The 14,581-nt window shown below is 47.2% G+C and overlaps 1 protein-coding gene across 3 annotated transcripts in view; it reads left to right on the forward strand.

Moving 5' to 3' along the window:
- The window catches only part of LOC119957051 (protein Hook homolog 3-like), a 61,524-nt gene that overhangs the window by 27,921 nt on the left and 19,022 nt on the right, over positions 1-14,581 (forward strand). For all 3 annotated transcript variants that reach the window (XM_038784660.1, XM_038784657.1, XM_038784658.1), the window contains exons 9-14: positions 1,127-1,290; positions 2,981-3,121; positions 4,068-4,269; positions 4,442-4,552; positions 11,655-11,742; positions 13,561-13,627. In XM_038784660.1, coding sequence (XP_038640588.1) covers positions 1,127-1,290; positions 2,981-3,121; positions 4,068-4,269; positions 4,442-4,552; positions 11,655-11,742; positions 13,561-13,627 — 773 coding nt within the window. The remainder of the gene's footprint in view (positions 1-1,126; positions 1,291-2,980; positions 3,122-4,067; positions 4,270-4,441; positions 4,553-11,654; positions 11,743-13,560; positions 13,628-14,581) is intronic.

A 14,581-nucleotide genomic window follows, 5' to 3' on the forward strand; every position in this document is an offset into this window, starting at 1 on the left:
GATGTAAGTTATCTGCAGAATATGTTATAATCTGGATCCAATTGGTTGCAATGCCGTTTTATACTCTGGAGGGTATCATAGGTGGGCCTGATCTGTTCACACAAACACTTTTGTGCTTGATTCGCTTCAGGACCACGTACCTCGGTTACTTTTCTCTCTCTTCCCACCTCTCTCCCTTCGTGCTCAGCGTTACTGAGGCAATCGCACCACCCTTAACTGCCTCTCTAATAGAAATGGTGTTAATGTAACAGAGACATGACATTGAGCTGGCTGTGTTCAACCTTTTGGGGAGACGGGGGGGTGTAGTGGTAATGTCACCAGACTAGTAATCCAGAGACCCAGGCAAATCCTGCTGGGCAGTCCACTGCCTATCTGAAAAGGAACCAAGTGATCGGTAAGGAGTCAGAGTTGACTGCAGCTATAATTTGTATTAAAATAGCCGTGCACGATCACTTGACTTAATTGCTGCTTCTTAAGTGCATGCACTTTTGTTAATATTTATAAACCATAAAACACCAACACAGCACTTTCCTGGTGTTTCTGTTCCCTGTTATGTGCTGTGTATGCTTTTGCTTGTGGTTCTGTTTATTTAGAGCATTGGACCACTGATATTTCAACTTGGGCCTCGCCATACATGCCAGGTGAGACCTTGGGATAGAGGGAAGTGAGTGAAGGAAAGGGAGGTAGTCTGCTGCTGTTGCAATTACATTGTGAATGTCTGTGGAGACGAGCCTCTGGACAGGAAAGAAAATGTAAATACAATGATGCAAAACCAGTTTCAATCTTTATTGCAATGCTATCTCTAGATGGTGATCTAACTCCCACTGCAGGTGTAACTCCAGTTTAGGAGAAGCACAAATGATTTTGGATTAATACATTTGCTTCATCCGTCAGGCCAGGCACATTTTTAGAGCCTCACGTTCACTTCATTCTGGGGAAAAAACTTAGTGGGAAGAAAGTATTTTTATTCCTCGTGAAAGAGATGACCACTCTGCAATGGGTTTTAACGAAAGGGTTTAGACCACCGGAGATGAACTCGCCAGCTAACCCCCTCCGAGTAGTGGGGATTTTCCAAACGCTCTTTGCCCTATCCAAGACCTTGACTCTTGCACGTTTATCCCAACAGGTTGCAACTCTCAATGATGAAAAGAACAGTCTGGTAGCTGAGAACAAAGTGCTGCGTGAAAAGATTAAACGCTCTGACTCCTTTGAGGAAACAACCACCGTCACCAACAAGAAACTCCTCTTGCTGCAGAGCCAACTGGAGCAGTTACAGGAGGAGAACTTCAGGTAGCTTTCGAAGGCAGTTTTTTTTTTAAAAAACACACAACAAATCCGGCCTTTGAACACACGTGGATAAATTGCATTTCAAATACAGCAACAAAACATTATTTAAATATTGCAGAGAAAAGACACATGTTGCTGAAGTTTTTCACTTTGTACTTATCAGGACAAGAATGTCAAAATTTCAAATAATCACAATTTATACTACAGTCGAAAATGGCGCTCATTCCTTAGCAAATCAACTTGATTTGCCATGTTAGGATACTGGACCAGACCCCAACTTTTGTTGAGATAACAGATGAGAGCCCAAACAATATTTCTATTTATAAAACTGTGGGTGGCACGGTAGCACAAGTGGCTAGCACTGTGGCTTCACAGCACCAGGGTCCCAGCTTTGATTCCCCGCTGGGTCACTATCTGTGCAGAGTCTGCACGTTCTCCCCATGTCTGCGTGGGTTTCTTCCGGGTGCTCCGGTTTTCTCCCACAGTCCAAAGATGTGCAGGTTAGGTAGATTGGTCATGATAAATTGCCCTTAGTGATCAAAAAGGTTAGGAGGGGTTATTGGGTTACGGGGATAGGGTGGAAGTGAGGGCTTAAGTGGGTCGATGCAGACTCAATGGGCCGAATGGCCTCCTTTTGCACTGTATGTTCTATGTGAGGAAAGGATACTTTACTCTGACCAATAGGTATCTTTTATGTTCAAACAAATTTCAATTTAAACACAGAATTAACCGCATTAACATCACAGAAATGGCTTTACAATTATCAGTCATAAACAGTTCTTAAACACATTGGAAAAACCTGAACTTGCTATCTACACCTGCCACTAATTCCAATTCAGCAACTCGATACTGTTCAAATGCCACTTCTAACTAAAGTTAACAAAATCGGTTACTTGCTTAGCTGTGTAGAGACTTTTGGGAGAGGTTCTTTCAAGAGCTGATCCAGTACACTCAACCTAACAGCATTTGGAAAAACTGCTGATCAACTTAAAATCATATAACAGACTGCAAAACTACAGACAGACCTGGCTCTAAATACATCATCTGTATCCCACTAAGTTCCATGACCTGCTTCGCTAGGACGAAATGAAATCCCTCATGAATTATCTACATTCCAGAAAGCCATCCAAAATATAAACAAATGTATCATTAGCCCTTTATCTGTAACCAAGTAAGTGGTCAGAATGAATGATTATGTCCCCTTCCACGACTTAATTACAGCTTTAATAGACACACTGAATGTATGTATTTTAAATCGGGGTTTTTTTAATGATATTACTGCAACAGGATATAAAATATATAACAAGTGTACATTCTTCTGCTGGAGAAAACAGCAAGGTACTGTAGCCCCCCCCCCCCCCCCCCCCCCCCCAAGCTCCTGAGTAATTTCAGAAAGGTGCATGTTCCTTTTGCAGAGAATGGGTCCCTGCACATGAATGTTCGTTGCTTGTAGCAAGTGCATCTGTGCCACGTTGCAAGCGCCATTGATTTGTGTGTCCTGCCAACCCACGATGGTCAGGCAGAATGGCAAAATACCCGACTTTGCATGCGCATTGGTCCATGCATACACACAAATTCAGTGGCGCCTGTCAGGCCAGCGGGTCAGTGTGCCGCATGCTTGTTTTTTGGGAAATTCTGCGTTCAAAGAGACAGCCAACATTCCAGCCTAACACTTCACCTTCTTCCTTCGCAGGTTGGAAGGAATCAAGGACGATTTCCGTATCCGCTGTGAGGTGATGGAAAAGGAGGTGTATGATTTGCAGCACCGAAATGATGAGCTCACCAGCCTGGCTGAGGAGTCCCAGGCTCTCAAGGACGAAATGGACATTTTGAGGCAAGCCTCTGGTCACTAACTTACGAACTTAAGTTGCATGTTAGCAAAATCTTGCACTAACGACTTGATTTTAAGTATGTTGATGTTTTGGCTTAAGTAATTGAAGGAACGCCCAGCTGAGGGCCCTTCCATTCACCTCAACTAGTTCACACATGATGCCTGAATGGTAGAATCTAGGATTGCTGTTGGCAATCCTGTTCGTCAGCAGTCACCGTTCTTCTTGTTCATCTTTATTAGTCTAATCCCATCGTCTCCTTATACCGGGTCATCGCAATTCTTCAGCGTTGATTTCTCTTTCTTTGTTACCTTCAGTGCTTGGGGTAGGTCAACTGTCCCAGTGGTGATGGGTTTTTAGAAAACACTTACGCACACACTGTCACTGTTAAGTACTAGAATGGAAAGTTTCACAGTTTAGTTAACAGGTAATCTGTACAACCTCTTGTGACATCGAGAAGTTTTAAGTGGCACACAAGGCATTTTGAAATAAGTTTTTTTTTTTCCCCCTTCATGCCCACCAATTTATCAGTTTTGAACCCCTTCTGGTTTATTTTCTCCCTCTTGCACTCCCCAAGTGCCATTTCTATGGGGAACAAAACAATGTGCAGTCAACCTCCTCCTGCTTTTCCAGCTTGGCGAGGTGATGGATGACAGCCTAGCTCTCGAGGCCTATTTCACCTGTTTAGAACTGCCTGACCTCCCAGTGTCAAAACCCGATTTATAGAGCATGGTAAAGACAGCATGAAGCGATTGGAAGGTTAATGAAGATCATTAATGGCACATGAATATGTATGCCATTATGGAACTGCTGTATGAGCATAGGCTTTCTCCCTAGTCAACATAAGGAGCTGGTACTCTACAAGTGCACAAGTTGTTGTAGCAGCAGGTGTTTTCTTTTAAGCACTAAAGGAGTCCGGACTAACGAAGGTTTTGCTGATGCTGTTGACAGGCACTCTTCGGACAAAGTCAGTAAGCTGGAGGCGACCGTGGAGGCTTACAAGAGGAAGCTTGAGGACTTGGGGGACTTGCGTAGACAAGTCAGGCTCCTGGAGGAGAGGAACACTGTGTACATGCAAAAGACCTTTGACCTGGAGGAGGAGTTGAAGAAAGCAAACTCCGTACGCAGCCAGCTGGAGGCATACAAGAGGCAGGTAATGTGAAACACGCTGTTAACTCATTAAACCCAGGCTCACTGGACTGGTTTTGATTTATCCAAAGTAATTTCACTAAAAATAGCCTCTTTGGAGGCTACTTTTCCTCTCAATCTGGGGTAAATCCTTTGACCCTTTTATCCATTCTACCCCTTTGCTTCTAAACATGAAGGTTCATGAGCTTCACAACAAGCAGACCGAAGAGTCGATGAAAACAGAAAAGTGGCAGTTTGAGTACAAGCACCTGCAGGAGAACCATGAAGCACTGCTGAAAGAGAAAGAGGTAAGCGCAGGACAGTGAAATAAACGCAGAAACGCGCGGCACGTCGGTCAGCGCGAGAAATAGGAAGACTCATTTCGAGTGATCCGATCAGTATCTCGAGAAATAGATTGTAACAGAGTGGCGACAGCATCGCAGGAGGCCATTTGGCCTGTCGCGTCTGTGCTTGCCCGTGATGCACAGCAGGTCGGGCAGTATGGTGGAGAGAAGGGATACAGTTCATGTTTCAGGATGATTTTGACCTGAAACTTTAACTCTCTTTTTCTCTCTGCACAGATGCTGCCTGACCTGCTGCACATTTCCAGCATGTTGCAACTACTGCAGCGTTTATGCGTTTAATCTTTTGTAAAATGATCTTGAGAAGAAGTGTTCTGTGGAAATGGGGCAGGGAGTTCACAGTACATAGGATTTGAAGGACTTTGAGCTGATCATATAATAAATTGATGCGATAATCTTTGATGCATCAAGCAATGACTAATATGGTTACTTTCCCCATGATCAGGTGGGTACAACACTGGTACAGGGCAAGCTGGAAATGAGCCTGTTTTCCTGCTTCTCTTTTAATGTTCCAGGATTCATTATTTTAAAATATTTTTATTCAAGGCATTTTCATATGTACAAACAGAATCAGAGGAACAACCACGGTGTCACAGTGGTTAGAACCGTTGCTTCGCAGCTTCAGGGTCCCAGGTTCGATTCACGGCTTGGGTCACTGTCTGTGCGGAGTCGGCACGTTCTACCCGTATCTGTGTGGGTTTCCTCCGGGTGCTCCGGTTTCCTCCCGAAAGACGTATTGTTAGGTAATTTGAGCATTCTGAATTCTCCCTCTGTGTACCCGAACAGGCGCCGGAATGTGGCGACTAGGGGCTTTTCACAGTAACTTCATTGCAGTGTAAATGTAAGTCTACTTGTGATTATAATATATTATACAATAAAGATTAGAATATATTATAATGTACCAAACAATTCAATAAACAACCCCCCCCACCCGGCTTCCCTGACGCCAACCCCTCGCTCACATCAAACCTCTTTAAAGAAATCAATAAACGACTTCCGGGGGGAACCCAACCCCTCAAGGCAAACTCCTCTAGCCTCAGGACTTCCGCCAGGTCGCGCACCCCCGTTTTCGGTGGCTCCGAGTTCTGCCATCCGAGCAAAATCCACCTTTGGGCTATCAGGGAGGCAACAGCCTCTTTCACCCCCTGGGCTCCCGGGTGTTCCAACACCCCGAATATCGCCACCTCTGGACTCGGGACCACCTCCTCAGCCAGCACCTCGAACATCACGTCCGAGAACCCCAGCCAGAATCCCCTCAACCTTGGATGTGATTCGCTCTCCCCCCCGCACGTGCACCGCCAACATGTATCCTCTACCCCCTCAAAGGACCTACTCATCCTCACCACCGTCATATGAGTCCTATGTACCAACTTGAACTGGATGAGGCTGAACCTCGCGCTTGACAAGGATGCGTTCACCCTCCGTTAGGCCTCTGCTCACCTCTCCATCCAGCTCCTCCTCCCACTTGTGCTTAATATCCCCCACCAGGGCTCCCTCCCACTCCATCAACTCTTTATCAACATCAGACACTTTCCCCTCCCCGATCTTGTCCCTCGACAGCACTTTGTCTTGCAACCCCAGGGGTGGCAGCTCAGGAAAGGGCGGCACCTCACTCCTTTCAAAAGTCCCAAACATGCAGGTACCTAAAGCTATTCTCCCTGGGCAACTCCTACTCTTCCCCCAACTTTCTCCAACTTTGAAAATTTGTCCCCTATAATCAGGTCGCCATAGTGCTCGATCCCTGCCTGCCGGAAACCCGGCAGCCTCGGCGCGTCCAGCCCCGCCCGCCAGTGCAAACCTATGATTAATATAAATTGGCGCCCACACTGAGGCACCCTCCAGCCCCCGATGCTGCAGCCACTGTCCCCACATCCTTTGGGCCAACACCACCACTGGCTTTCCGGAGTACCTGGCCAGCGGGAACGGTAAAGGCGCCAACAACAAAGCCCTTAAACACACAGCCCTACATGATGCCGCCTCTATCCATTCCCACACTGACAACTCCTCCACAGCCCATTACCTAACCATAGCAATATTCACCGCCCAGTAGTAATTTATCATATTCGGCAACACCAGTGCCCCTCCTCCTGGTCTCCCCCCCCCCCCCCCCCCCCCCCCAAAAACCCACGGAGCCCCGAATGGCTGCTCTTGCCATCTCGCACACCTCATCCGCCAGCAACCCCACATCCAGTTGCCACTGCGGGTGCTGGTCAGGGAGCCTCCCCCTGCCGATCAGCCGTATCCCTTTTTGAGCCAGCCCCTCACATCCTCTGGTGTATCAAAATAAAGCTCTCGCTTCTGGAAAGTCACCCACAGGCGGGCCAGGTACAATACTGCAAACTTCACCCTCTAGAGGCCGATCGAAGGACCCCCCCCCCCCCCCCCCCCAAATCAATTTCTCCAACATCCTTGTCACATGCACCGCAGCCTCCGCCTCCTTCAGTGCCTTCAGGCATTCCGATAATCCTTGGGTTATGCCTTCTGGAGCGATTCTCCAAATCCTCTACCTTCTTCCTCGGCTTTTACTGGCTCTCCCGCATCACTCCCACCTCAGCCACCAACGAGGTCAACTGCTCCTCGTGCTCCCCCACCGTCTCTTCCACTTTCTGGATCGACAGGCCCTGGAACTCTAGCCTCTGCTCCTCTTGCTTGATCCCGGATCTCAGCAATTCCACCACCTTGGCTAGGTCTTCCAGGGCCCCTTTCCTCTGCTGCCGAAACCTATCGTTGAGGAACTCCACCAACAGTTCCATCGACCGCTTTCTTCCTTGCACCACTCCTTCCGTATTCATGACAAATACATGAGTAGGATGGGAAAAGAGGGATACGGACCCAGAAGTGTAGAAGATTTTAGTTTAGACGGGCAGCATGGTCGGCGCAGGCTTGGAGGGCTGAAGGGCCCGTTCCTGTGCTGTACTTTTCCTTATTCTTTGTTCTTTATTCCCACCCTATTCATATATTTGTCTGGATGCCCCTCAAATGCAGCTATCATACCTGCTCCCATCACCTCCCCAGGCAGTGCGTTCCATATATTTACCACCCTCTGTGTAAAAAAAACTTGCCTCACCCATCAGTTCTAAACTTTTCCCCACGCACTTTAAATCTATGTCCCCTAGTACTTGACTCTCCTACCCTAGGAAAGAGCATCTAACTATGTAGTCTGTCCATGCCACTCATAATCTCTATCAGGTCACCTCTCAACCTCCGTCGTTCTAGTGAGAACAGACCGAGTTTATCTAACCTCTCCTCATAGCTAATGTCCTCCATACCAGGCAACATCCTAGCAAACCACTTCTGTACCCTCTCCAAGGCATTGACATCCTTCTGGTAGTGTGACGACCAGAATTGTACACCATATTCCAAATGAGGCCTAACTACGGTCCTGTACAACTGCAACATGATTTTCCAATTTTTATATTCAATGCCCCGACCGATGAAGGCCAGCATGCCATATGCCTTCTTGACCACCTTATTTGCATGCGTTGCTACTTTCAGTAATCGGTGGACATGCGCGGCCAGATCACTCTGCCTGTCAGTACTCGCAAGAGTTCTACCATTTATTGTGTAATTCCGACATGTGTTGGACCTTTCAAAAGTGCATTACCTCACACTTGTCCGGATTAAACTCCATCTGTCATTTCTCTGCCCAAGACTCCAATCAGTTTATATCCTGCTGTATCCTCTGACAATCCTCTTCACTATCCGCAACTCCACCAATTTTTGTGTCGTCTGCAAACTTACTAATCAGACCAGCTACATTTTCTTCCAAATCATTTATTACACAAAGGCCCCAGAACTGATGTATGTGGAATGCCGTTAGTCACAGCCTTCCATTCAGAAAAGCACCCTTCTACTGCTACCCTCCCGTCTTCTGTTCCCAAGCCAGTTCTGTATCCAATTTGCCAGCTCTCCTCTGATTCCATGTGACTTCACCTTTTGTACCAGTCTACCATGAGGTACCTTGTCAAAGGCTTTACCGAAGTCCATGTATACATCATCTACTGCCTTTCCCTCATCTATCATCTTTGTCACTTCCTCGGTCAAATTAGTGAGGCACAACCTCCCCTTCACAAAACCATGCTGTCCATCACTAATAAATCCATTTGTTTCCAATTGTGAGTACCGTACTTTCCGGACTATAAAGCGCACCTGACTATAAGCCGCACCCACTGATTTTGAAATTTTTTTTTATTTTGAACATAAATAAGCCGCACACGTATATAAGCCGCAGGTGCTTACCGGTACATTGAAACAAATGAGCTTTACACAGGCTTTAACGAAATACGGCTTGTAACAAAAATAAAAAATTAGCAGTAAAGAATAGCCTACCAAGAAAGTCATTGGTCACTGTGGAGCGAAATCAATCCGATTAAGCTCTTAAGATTAACATAGAATCATCAGTTTGAAACATTAAAAATAAATAAATCATGTGTAAAAAGAAGTATTTTATTACTGATCGTAATCAAGATATCACCAACCCAGGTGATCAGAGTCACTATCCTCCTCTTGTGCACTGAAACCACTGAAGTCATCTCCTTCAGTGTCAGAGTTGAATAGCCTCAGAATTGCTTCATCCGATGTTGGATTGTTTTCATTGTCGCTCTCATCACTTTCATCCGGAGGCAAATTTCCCGCTGAGCTCATGCTGCCCTCTTCAACACGCAGCAATCCAGCTTTTCGGAAACCCGTTGATGATAGTGGATTTTTTAACAATGCTCCACGCTGTCAGGACCCACTGGCAGACTTGACCATAAGTTGCTCTTCGCATGCGGCCCGTTTTAGTGAAGGATTTCTCCCCACTTGTCATCCAAGCCTCCCACTGAACACGAAGCGCCACCTTAAATGCACGATTTAAACTGATGTCGAGTGGCTGTAAATACTTTGTTGTGCCCCCAGGAATCACAGCTGGAATTGAGTTTGTCCTCTTGATGGCTTCTTTCACAGAATCTGTTATGTGGGCCCTCATGCTGTCCAAAACGAGCAATGCCTTGTTCCTGTGAAAGAATCCTCCCGGTCGCTTGCCGTAGCACTCCGTATGCCATTCATGCATTAGGCTTTCCGTCATCCATCCTTTCTTGTTGACTTTCACAACAATTCCTGTAGGGAATTTTTCTTTTGGTATCGTCGTGCGTTTAAAAATCACCATCGGTGGAAGCTTTTCTCCCGATGCCGTGCAACTCAGAACACAGGTGAAGTGCGTTTTTTCATGCCCAGTTGTTTTCAGCATGACGGATGATTCACCTTTCCTGTTGACAGTCCGAGTGAGAGGCAGGTCAAATGTCAGAGGAACCTCATCCATATTTATGATATTGTGTGGGCCAATGGAATGCTCTGCTATCATTGCATCAGTGAATTTGCGGAAGTTTGAAATTTTTTCCTCGTAGTCGGGAGGGAGCTGCTGACACAAACTCGTCCGTACCCTGATGGACAGGCCTTTACGTCTCATAAATCTGAGACACCACGATGGTCCACCTCTAAAATTCTCAAACTTCATTGCGGTGGCGATTGTTTTGGCTTTCAGTCGGATCTGTACAGTTGAAACACCTCGGCTGTCTGCTCTCTGCATGTTGACCCAGTCTTCGAGCTCATTTTCTAGTTCGGGCCATCTGCTTTTCTTCCCTCTGAAAGCTTTAGTTGTCTTTTTGCACTGAGTCAATTCCTCACGCTGCTGTTTCCAACGTCTTATCATCGACTCATTAAGACCAAGCTCTAGTGCAGCAGCTCTATTTCCTTTCCCAACAGCCAGATCGATCGCCCTCAACTTGAAAGCTGCATCATATGCATTTCTCCGTGTCTTTGCCATGATGAGGGTGACAAAATGACTACCGTAATCAGAATGATGGGATGTTTGAGCGCGCTCGATTTAATCTAAACAGTAAACTAAAAAGTTACATTGTTTTACCTTGACCCGTTACGCAATTTCATTGGTTTAGTGAAAAGAAAGCGGGAAAAATCCATAAATAAGCCGCGTCGTTGTATAAGCCGCGAGGTTCGAAACGTGTGAAATAAGTCGCGGCTTATAGTCCGGAAAGTACGGTAAATCCTATCTCTAAGAGTCTTTTCCAATAATTTCCCTACCACTGACGTAAGGCTCACCGGCCTATAATTTCCTGGATTAACACTGCTGCCCTTCTTAAACAATGGAACAACATTGGCTACTCTCCAGTCCTCTGGAACTTCACTTGTAGCCAATGAGGATACAAAGATTACTGTCAAGATCCCATCAAGCCCTGGGAACTTATCTACTTTAATGCTTTTTAAGATGGCCAACACCTCAAAGAACAAAGAAGTTTTATTAATATCAGCATGACTCAGAATACCTACTCCTCATCCACCAAGTCCTTCTCTTTGGTAAATACTGAGGCAAAGTATTAATTTAGTATCTCTCCCCGTTTCCTCTGGTTCCGTACATAGATTCCCTCCAATATTCTTGAATGAACCAACCCTTTCTCTGGCCACCCTCTTGCTCTTTACATATGTTCCAGAGGTGTAACACCTTTAAAAAGGCACTCCTGCACCTTTTGCCCTCAAATACTTTGCCCTTTGGCTGGGGATAAGACTCGAAGATATCCACCTGGAGCGGGTGCGACCCCTCGCTGCATGGCCACCACTGCAAGTCCTTCCAGGATTTCTTTTTACGCCACTGGCTGATTTGCCGGTTGGAGTTTGGAATGACAGCAGTTCAGCAAGGTCTGCCCTCATTGTCAGTGTTCCGGTTTCATCCTCCGATTCGGGAGAGGGCTGAGCAAAGGTTGGTGGAACTACTTTATTTGGGAGGACCCAGCCAGAAGCCGTGCCTGAAAGAGGAGCTGGGAATTTTACCAGCCGCCTTTCAAGGCAAAGAAATTTGTTAGCCGAACTGCCTTCTTGCCGTACCATGGAATAGACGGAGAGCGGCTGCAACCATGGAATGAAGGGACACCATAGAAAGTCCCCGCTCTAATGCAATGCAGTGTTCCACATTTCAAACTGTTAAATTACACACTTGATTGTAACCACAAAACACCTCCTGATTTCATGCAGTTAAATGGGGTTTTTTTTTTTCCAGAGGCTGATAGGAGAGCGAGATGCCCTCCGGGAGACCAATGAAGAGCTGAGGTGTGCGCAAGTGCAGCAGAAGTTCCTGAGCAAAGGAGGTAAAGCCGCTGCGGGCCTGTGTTGGTCGAGTGGTTCTGTTGGCGGGACTGCTAATCCAGAGGCCCAGACCAATGACCATGAGAGATGAGTTCAAATCCCATCCCGGCTGCTAGAGAATTTAAATTCTATGAAATTAATTACAAAAAGCTAGCAGCAGTAATAGTGAATACGTAACTGCCGGATTGTCAAAAGAACCCATGTGGTTCAGTTGTGTCCTTTTAGAGGAGGGATTCTGTCGTTACCTGCCCACCCATATCTGGGTCCATACCCACAGCAATGTGGGTGGCTCTTAATTACCCTCAAAAATGGCCCAGCAGCTACTCAATTGTGTTGAGGAAGGAGGCTCACCACCTTCTAGGAAAATCAGGGACTGGCAATAAATACTGGTCTTATCAGCATCTTCTCCACACGCGCATATGCACCCATGCACATATGCGCACACACGCACAGATGCATATATACATGTATGCACAACCATGTACATGCACGCATACTCATGCACACGCATGTCTGACACCCCAAATATGGTCACTAGGGGACTGGGTTCCAAATCCATGTGTAAAATCTCCAATATGGTGTTGAAGAAGGAGACCCAAAATTTCACCAGCTCAGGTCACGCCCAGAACATATGAACGTGGTTTGCTGGGCCCCTCCCACTCTGCTCGCACTTCTCTTCCACCCCCTCAAACAACAGACTCAACCTCGCCCTAGTTAAGTGTGCCCGGTTTACCACCTTCATCTGTACCAGCCCCAGTCTCGCGCACAAGGAAGTGGCGCTCACCCTACACAAGGCCTCACACCATACCCCCTCCTCTAATGCCACCCCCAACTCCTCCTCCTACTTGGCCTTAATCCCCTCCAACATTATCCTCCCATAAATTCCGGAGGAACTTCCCTCTTCCATCCCCGCAAGCGTCAAAACCCTTCCCATCCGTGAGGATGGCAGCACTACCAGAAACGACAGGAAAACCTCACAAAGTCCCTCAACTGCAGATATCTAAAGCTTTCCGCACTGCGAAAACCTGAGTTTCTCCGACAGCTCCTCCAGGCTCCAGAAACAAGTCCCCGATGCCACCCACCCAGCCCCGAAACCTGGCATCCAACCGTGCCGGCTCAAACATATGATTATCGCAAACCGACGCCCGCTTCAAAGTCCTACCTAATTTAAAATGCTGCCAAAATTGACGCCAGATTTTCAACGTCGCAAGTACCACCGGATTACCTGAACACTTCCCTGGAGAGAACGGCAGCGAGGCCGTCACCAGCGCCCGCAGCCCCATGCCCCTTGCATAAGGCCGACTCCATCCTCGCCCACACTGCCTCCTGATCCCTACACCAACCCAACACTTCCTCCGAGTTCGCCGGCCAGTAGTAATGGAGCAAGCTCCGGCAGCGCCAAACCCCCTAACTGCCTGACTTGGCAGGGCCGTTCGACGAATCCACCCCAAACAAAGGACAAAATCAGCCTTTCCACCCCCGCAAAAATAACCCTTGGCAAAAAAAAAAGCAAGCATTGGATTGGGAACAGAAAATTTGGGAAAAAGTTTATCTTCACGGACTGCACTCGGCCTGCCAAGGACAGAGGGAGGCTACCCCACCTCCTGTAGGCCTGCCTGAACCCTACCCACCAGGCCCATAAAGATCTGGCAGCCTCTTTGAATCACCAAGAGCTGTGTACTGCAGCAGTACGGTAATCTGCGTTTTAACATCACTGATGATGCTCCAGCCTGCTAATATGGGGGAGGAATGTCTGTAGCTAATCATGTTATATACACGCAGTGTATATAACCTCTTTTGGGTCTGTGTTTTGTGCTCAGATACAGCATTCGATGAAGACTTGTCAGTGGGGAACCTTGCAGCCGAGATGGTTCCTGCGGAGCTCCAGTAAGTCTGTCTTTGACTGCGGGGAGGGCGGGGAGACGGTAGCAGAGCAATAATTTCACGGGACGAGTAATCCAGAGGCCCGGCTATTGCTGTGAGGACACGGGTTCAAATCCCACCACGGCGGCTGGTAGAATTTAAATTCAGTTAATAATTCTGGAATGGAAAATTGTCGTAAAAGCCTATCCGGTTCAGCAGGCCTTTTAGGGAAGGAAATCTGTCGTCCTTACCCAGTCTAGCTGACATGTGACTTCCACCCCATACCAAAGTAGTTGACTCTTGACTGCCCTGTGGGCAACAAGTGCTGGCCTTGCCAGCGACCCCCACATCCTATGACAGGATAAAGGAAATAAAACATTTCCACCCGCAGCCCCTCTTGTCCCTGCCCAGTTTCTCTCGACCGTGTTCACGTTTGTACTAGTTTATGTTTATTAGTTACCGCCTTTGTCACTGCGCAGATTCCATCAGTGATGGACCCCCCCCTCCCCCCATTTGCAAATGCTGCAGGTCACCTCCCACCAATGTTCCCGCTGTGCAGCACATGGAGCACAGTGGTTAGCACAGTTGCTTGACAGCTCCAGGGTCCCAGGTTCGATTCACGGCTTGGGTGACTGTCTGTGTGGAATTTGCACGTTCTCCCCGTGTCTGCGTGGGGTTTCCTCCGGGTGCTCCAGTTTCCTCCCACAAGTCCAAAGGTGTGCAGGTTAGGTGGATTGGCTATGCTAAATTGTCCAAATAAATAAATAAATAAAGGTTAGGCGAGGTTACTTGGTTACAGGGATAGGGTGGAGGTGTGGGCTTAATTAGGGTGTTCTTTTCAAGGGCCGGTGGAGACTCAATGGGCCAAATGACCTCCTTCTGCACTGTAAATTCTATGTGCATGGCAACCCAAAAGGCAGTGTGTAGGCCTTGGAACTTAAAGGCACTGTGCACTGCAAAACTGAAGAGCACAACTAC

This window comes from Scyliorhinus canicula, chromosome 25, assembly GCF_902713615.1.
Source record: "Scyliorhinus canicula chromosome 25, sScyCan1.1, whole genome shotgun sequence".
Lineage (NCBI taxonomy): Eukaryota > Metazoa > Chordata > Chondrichthyes > Carcharhiniformes > Scyliorhinidae > Scyliorhinus > Scyliorhinus canicula.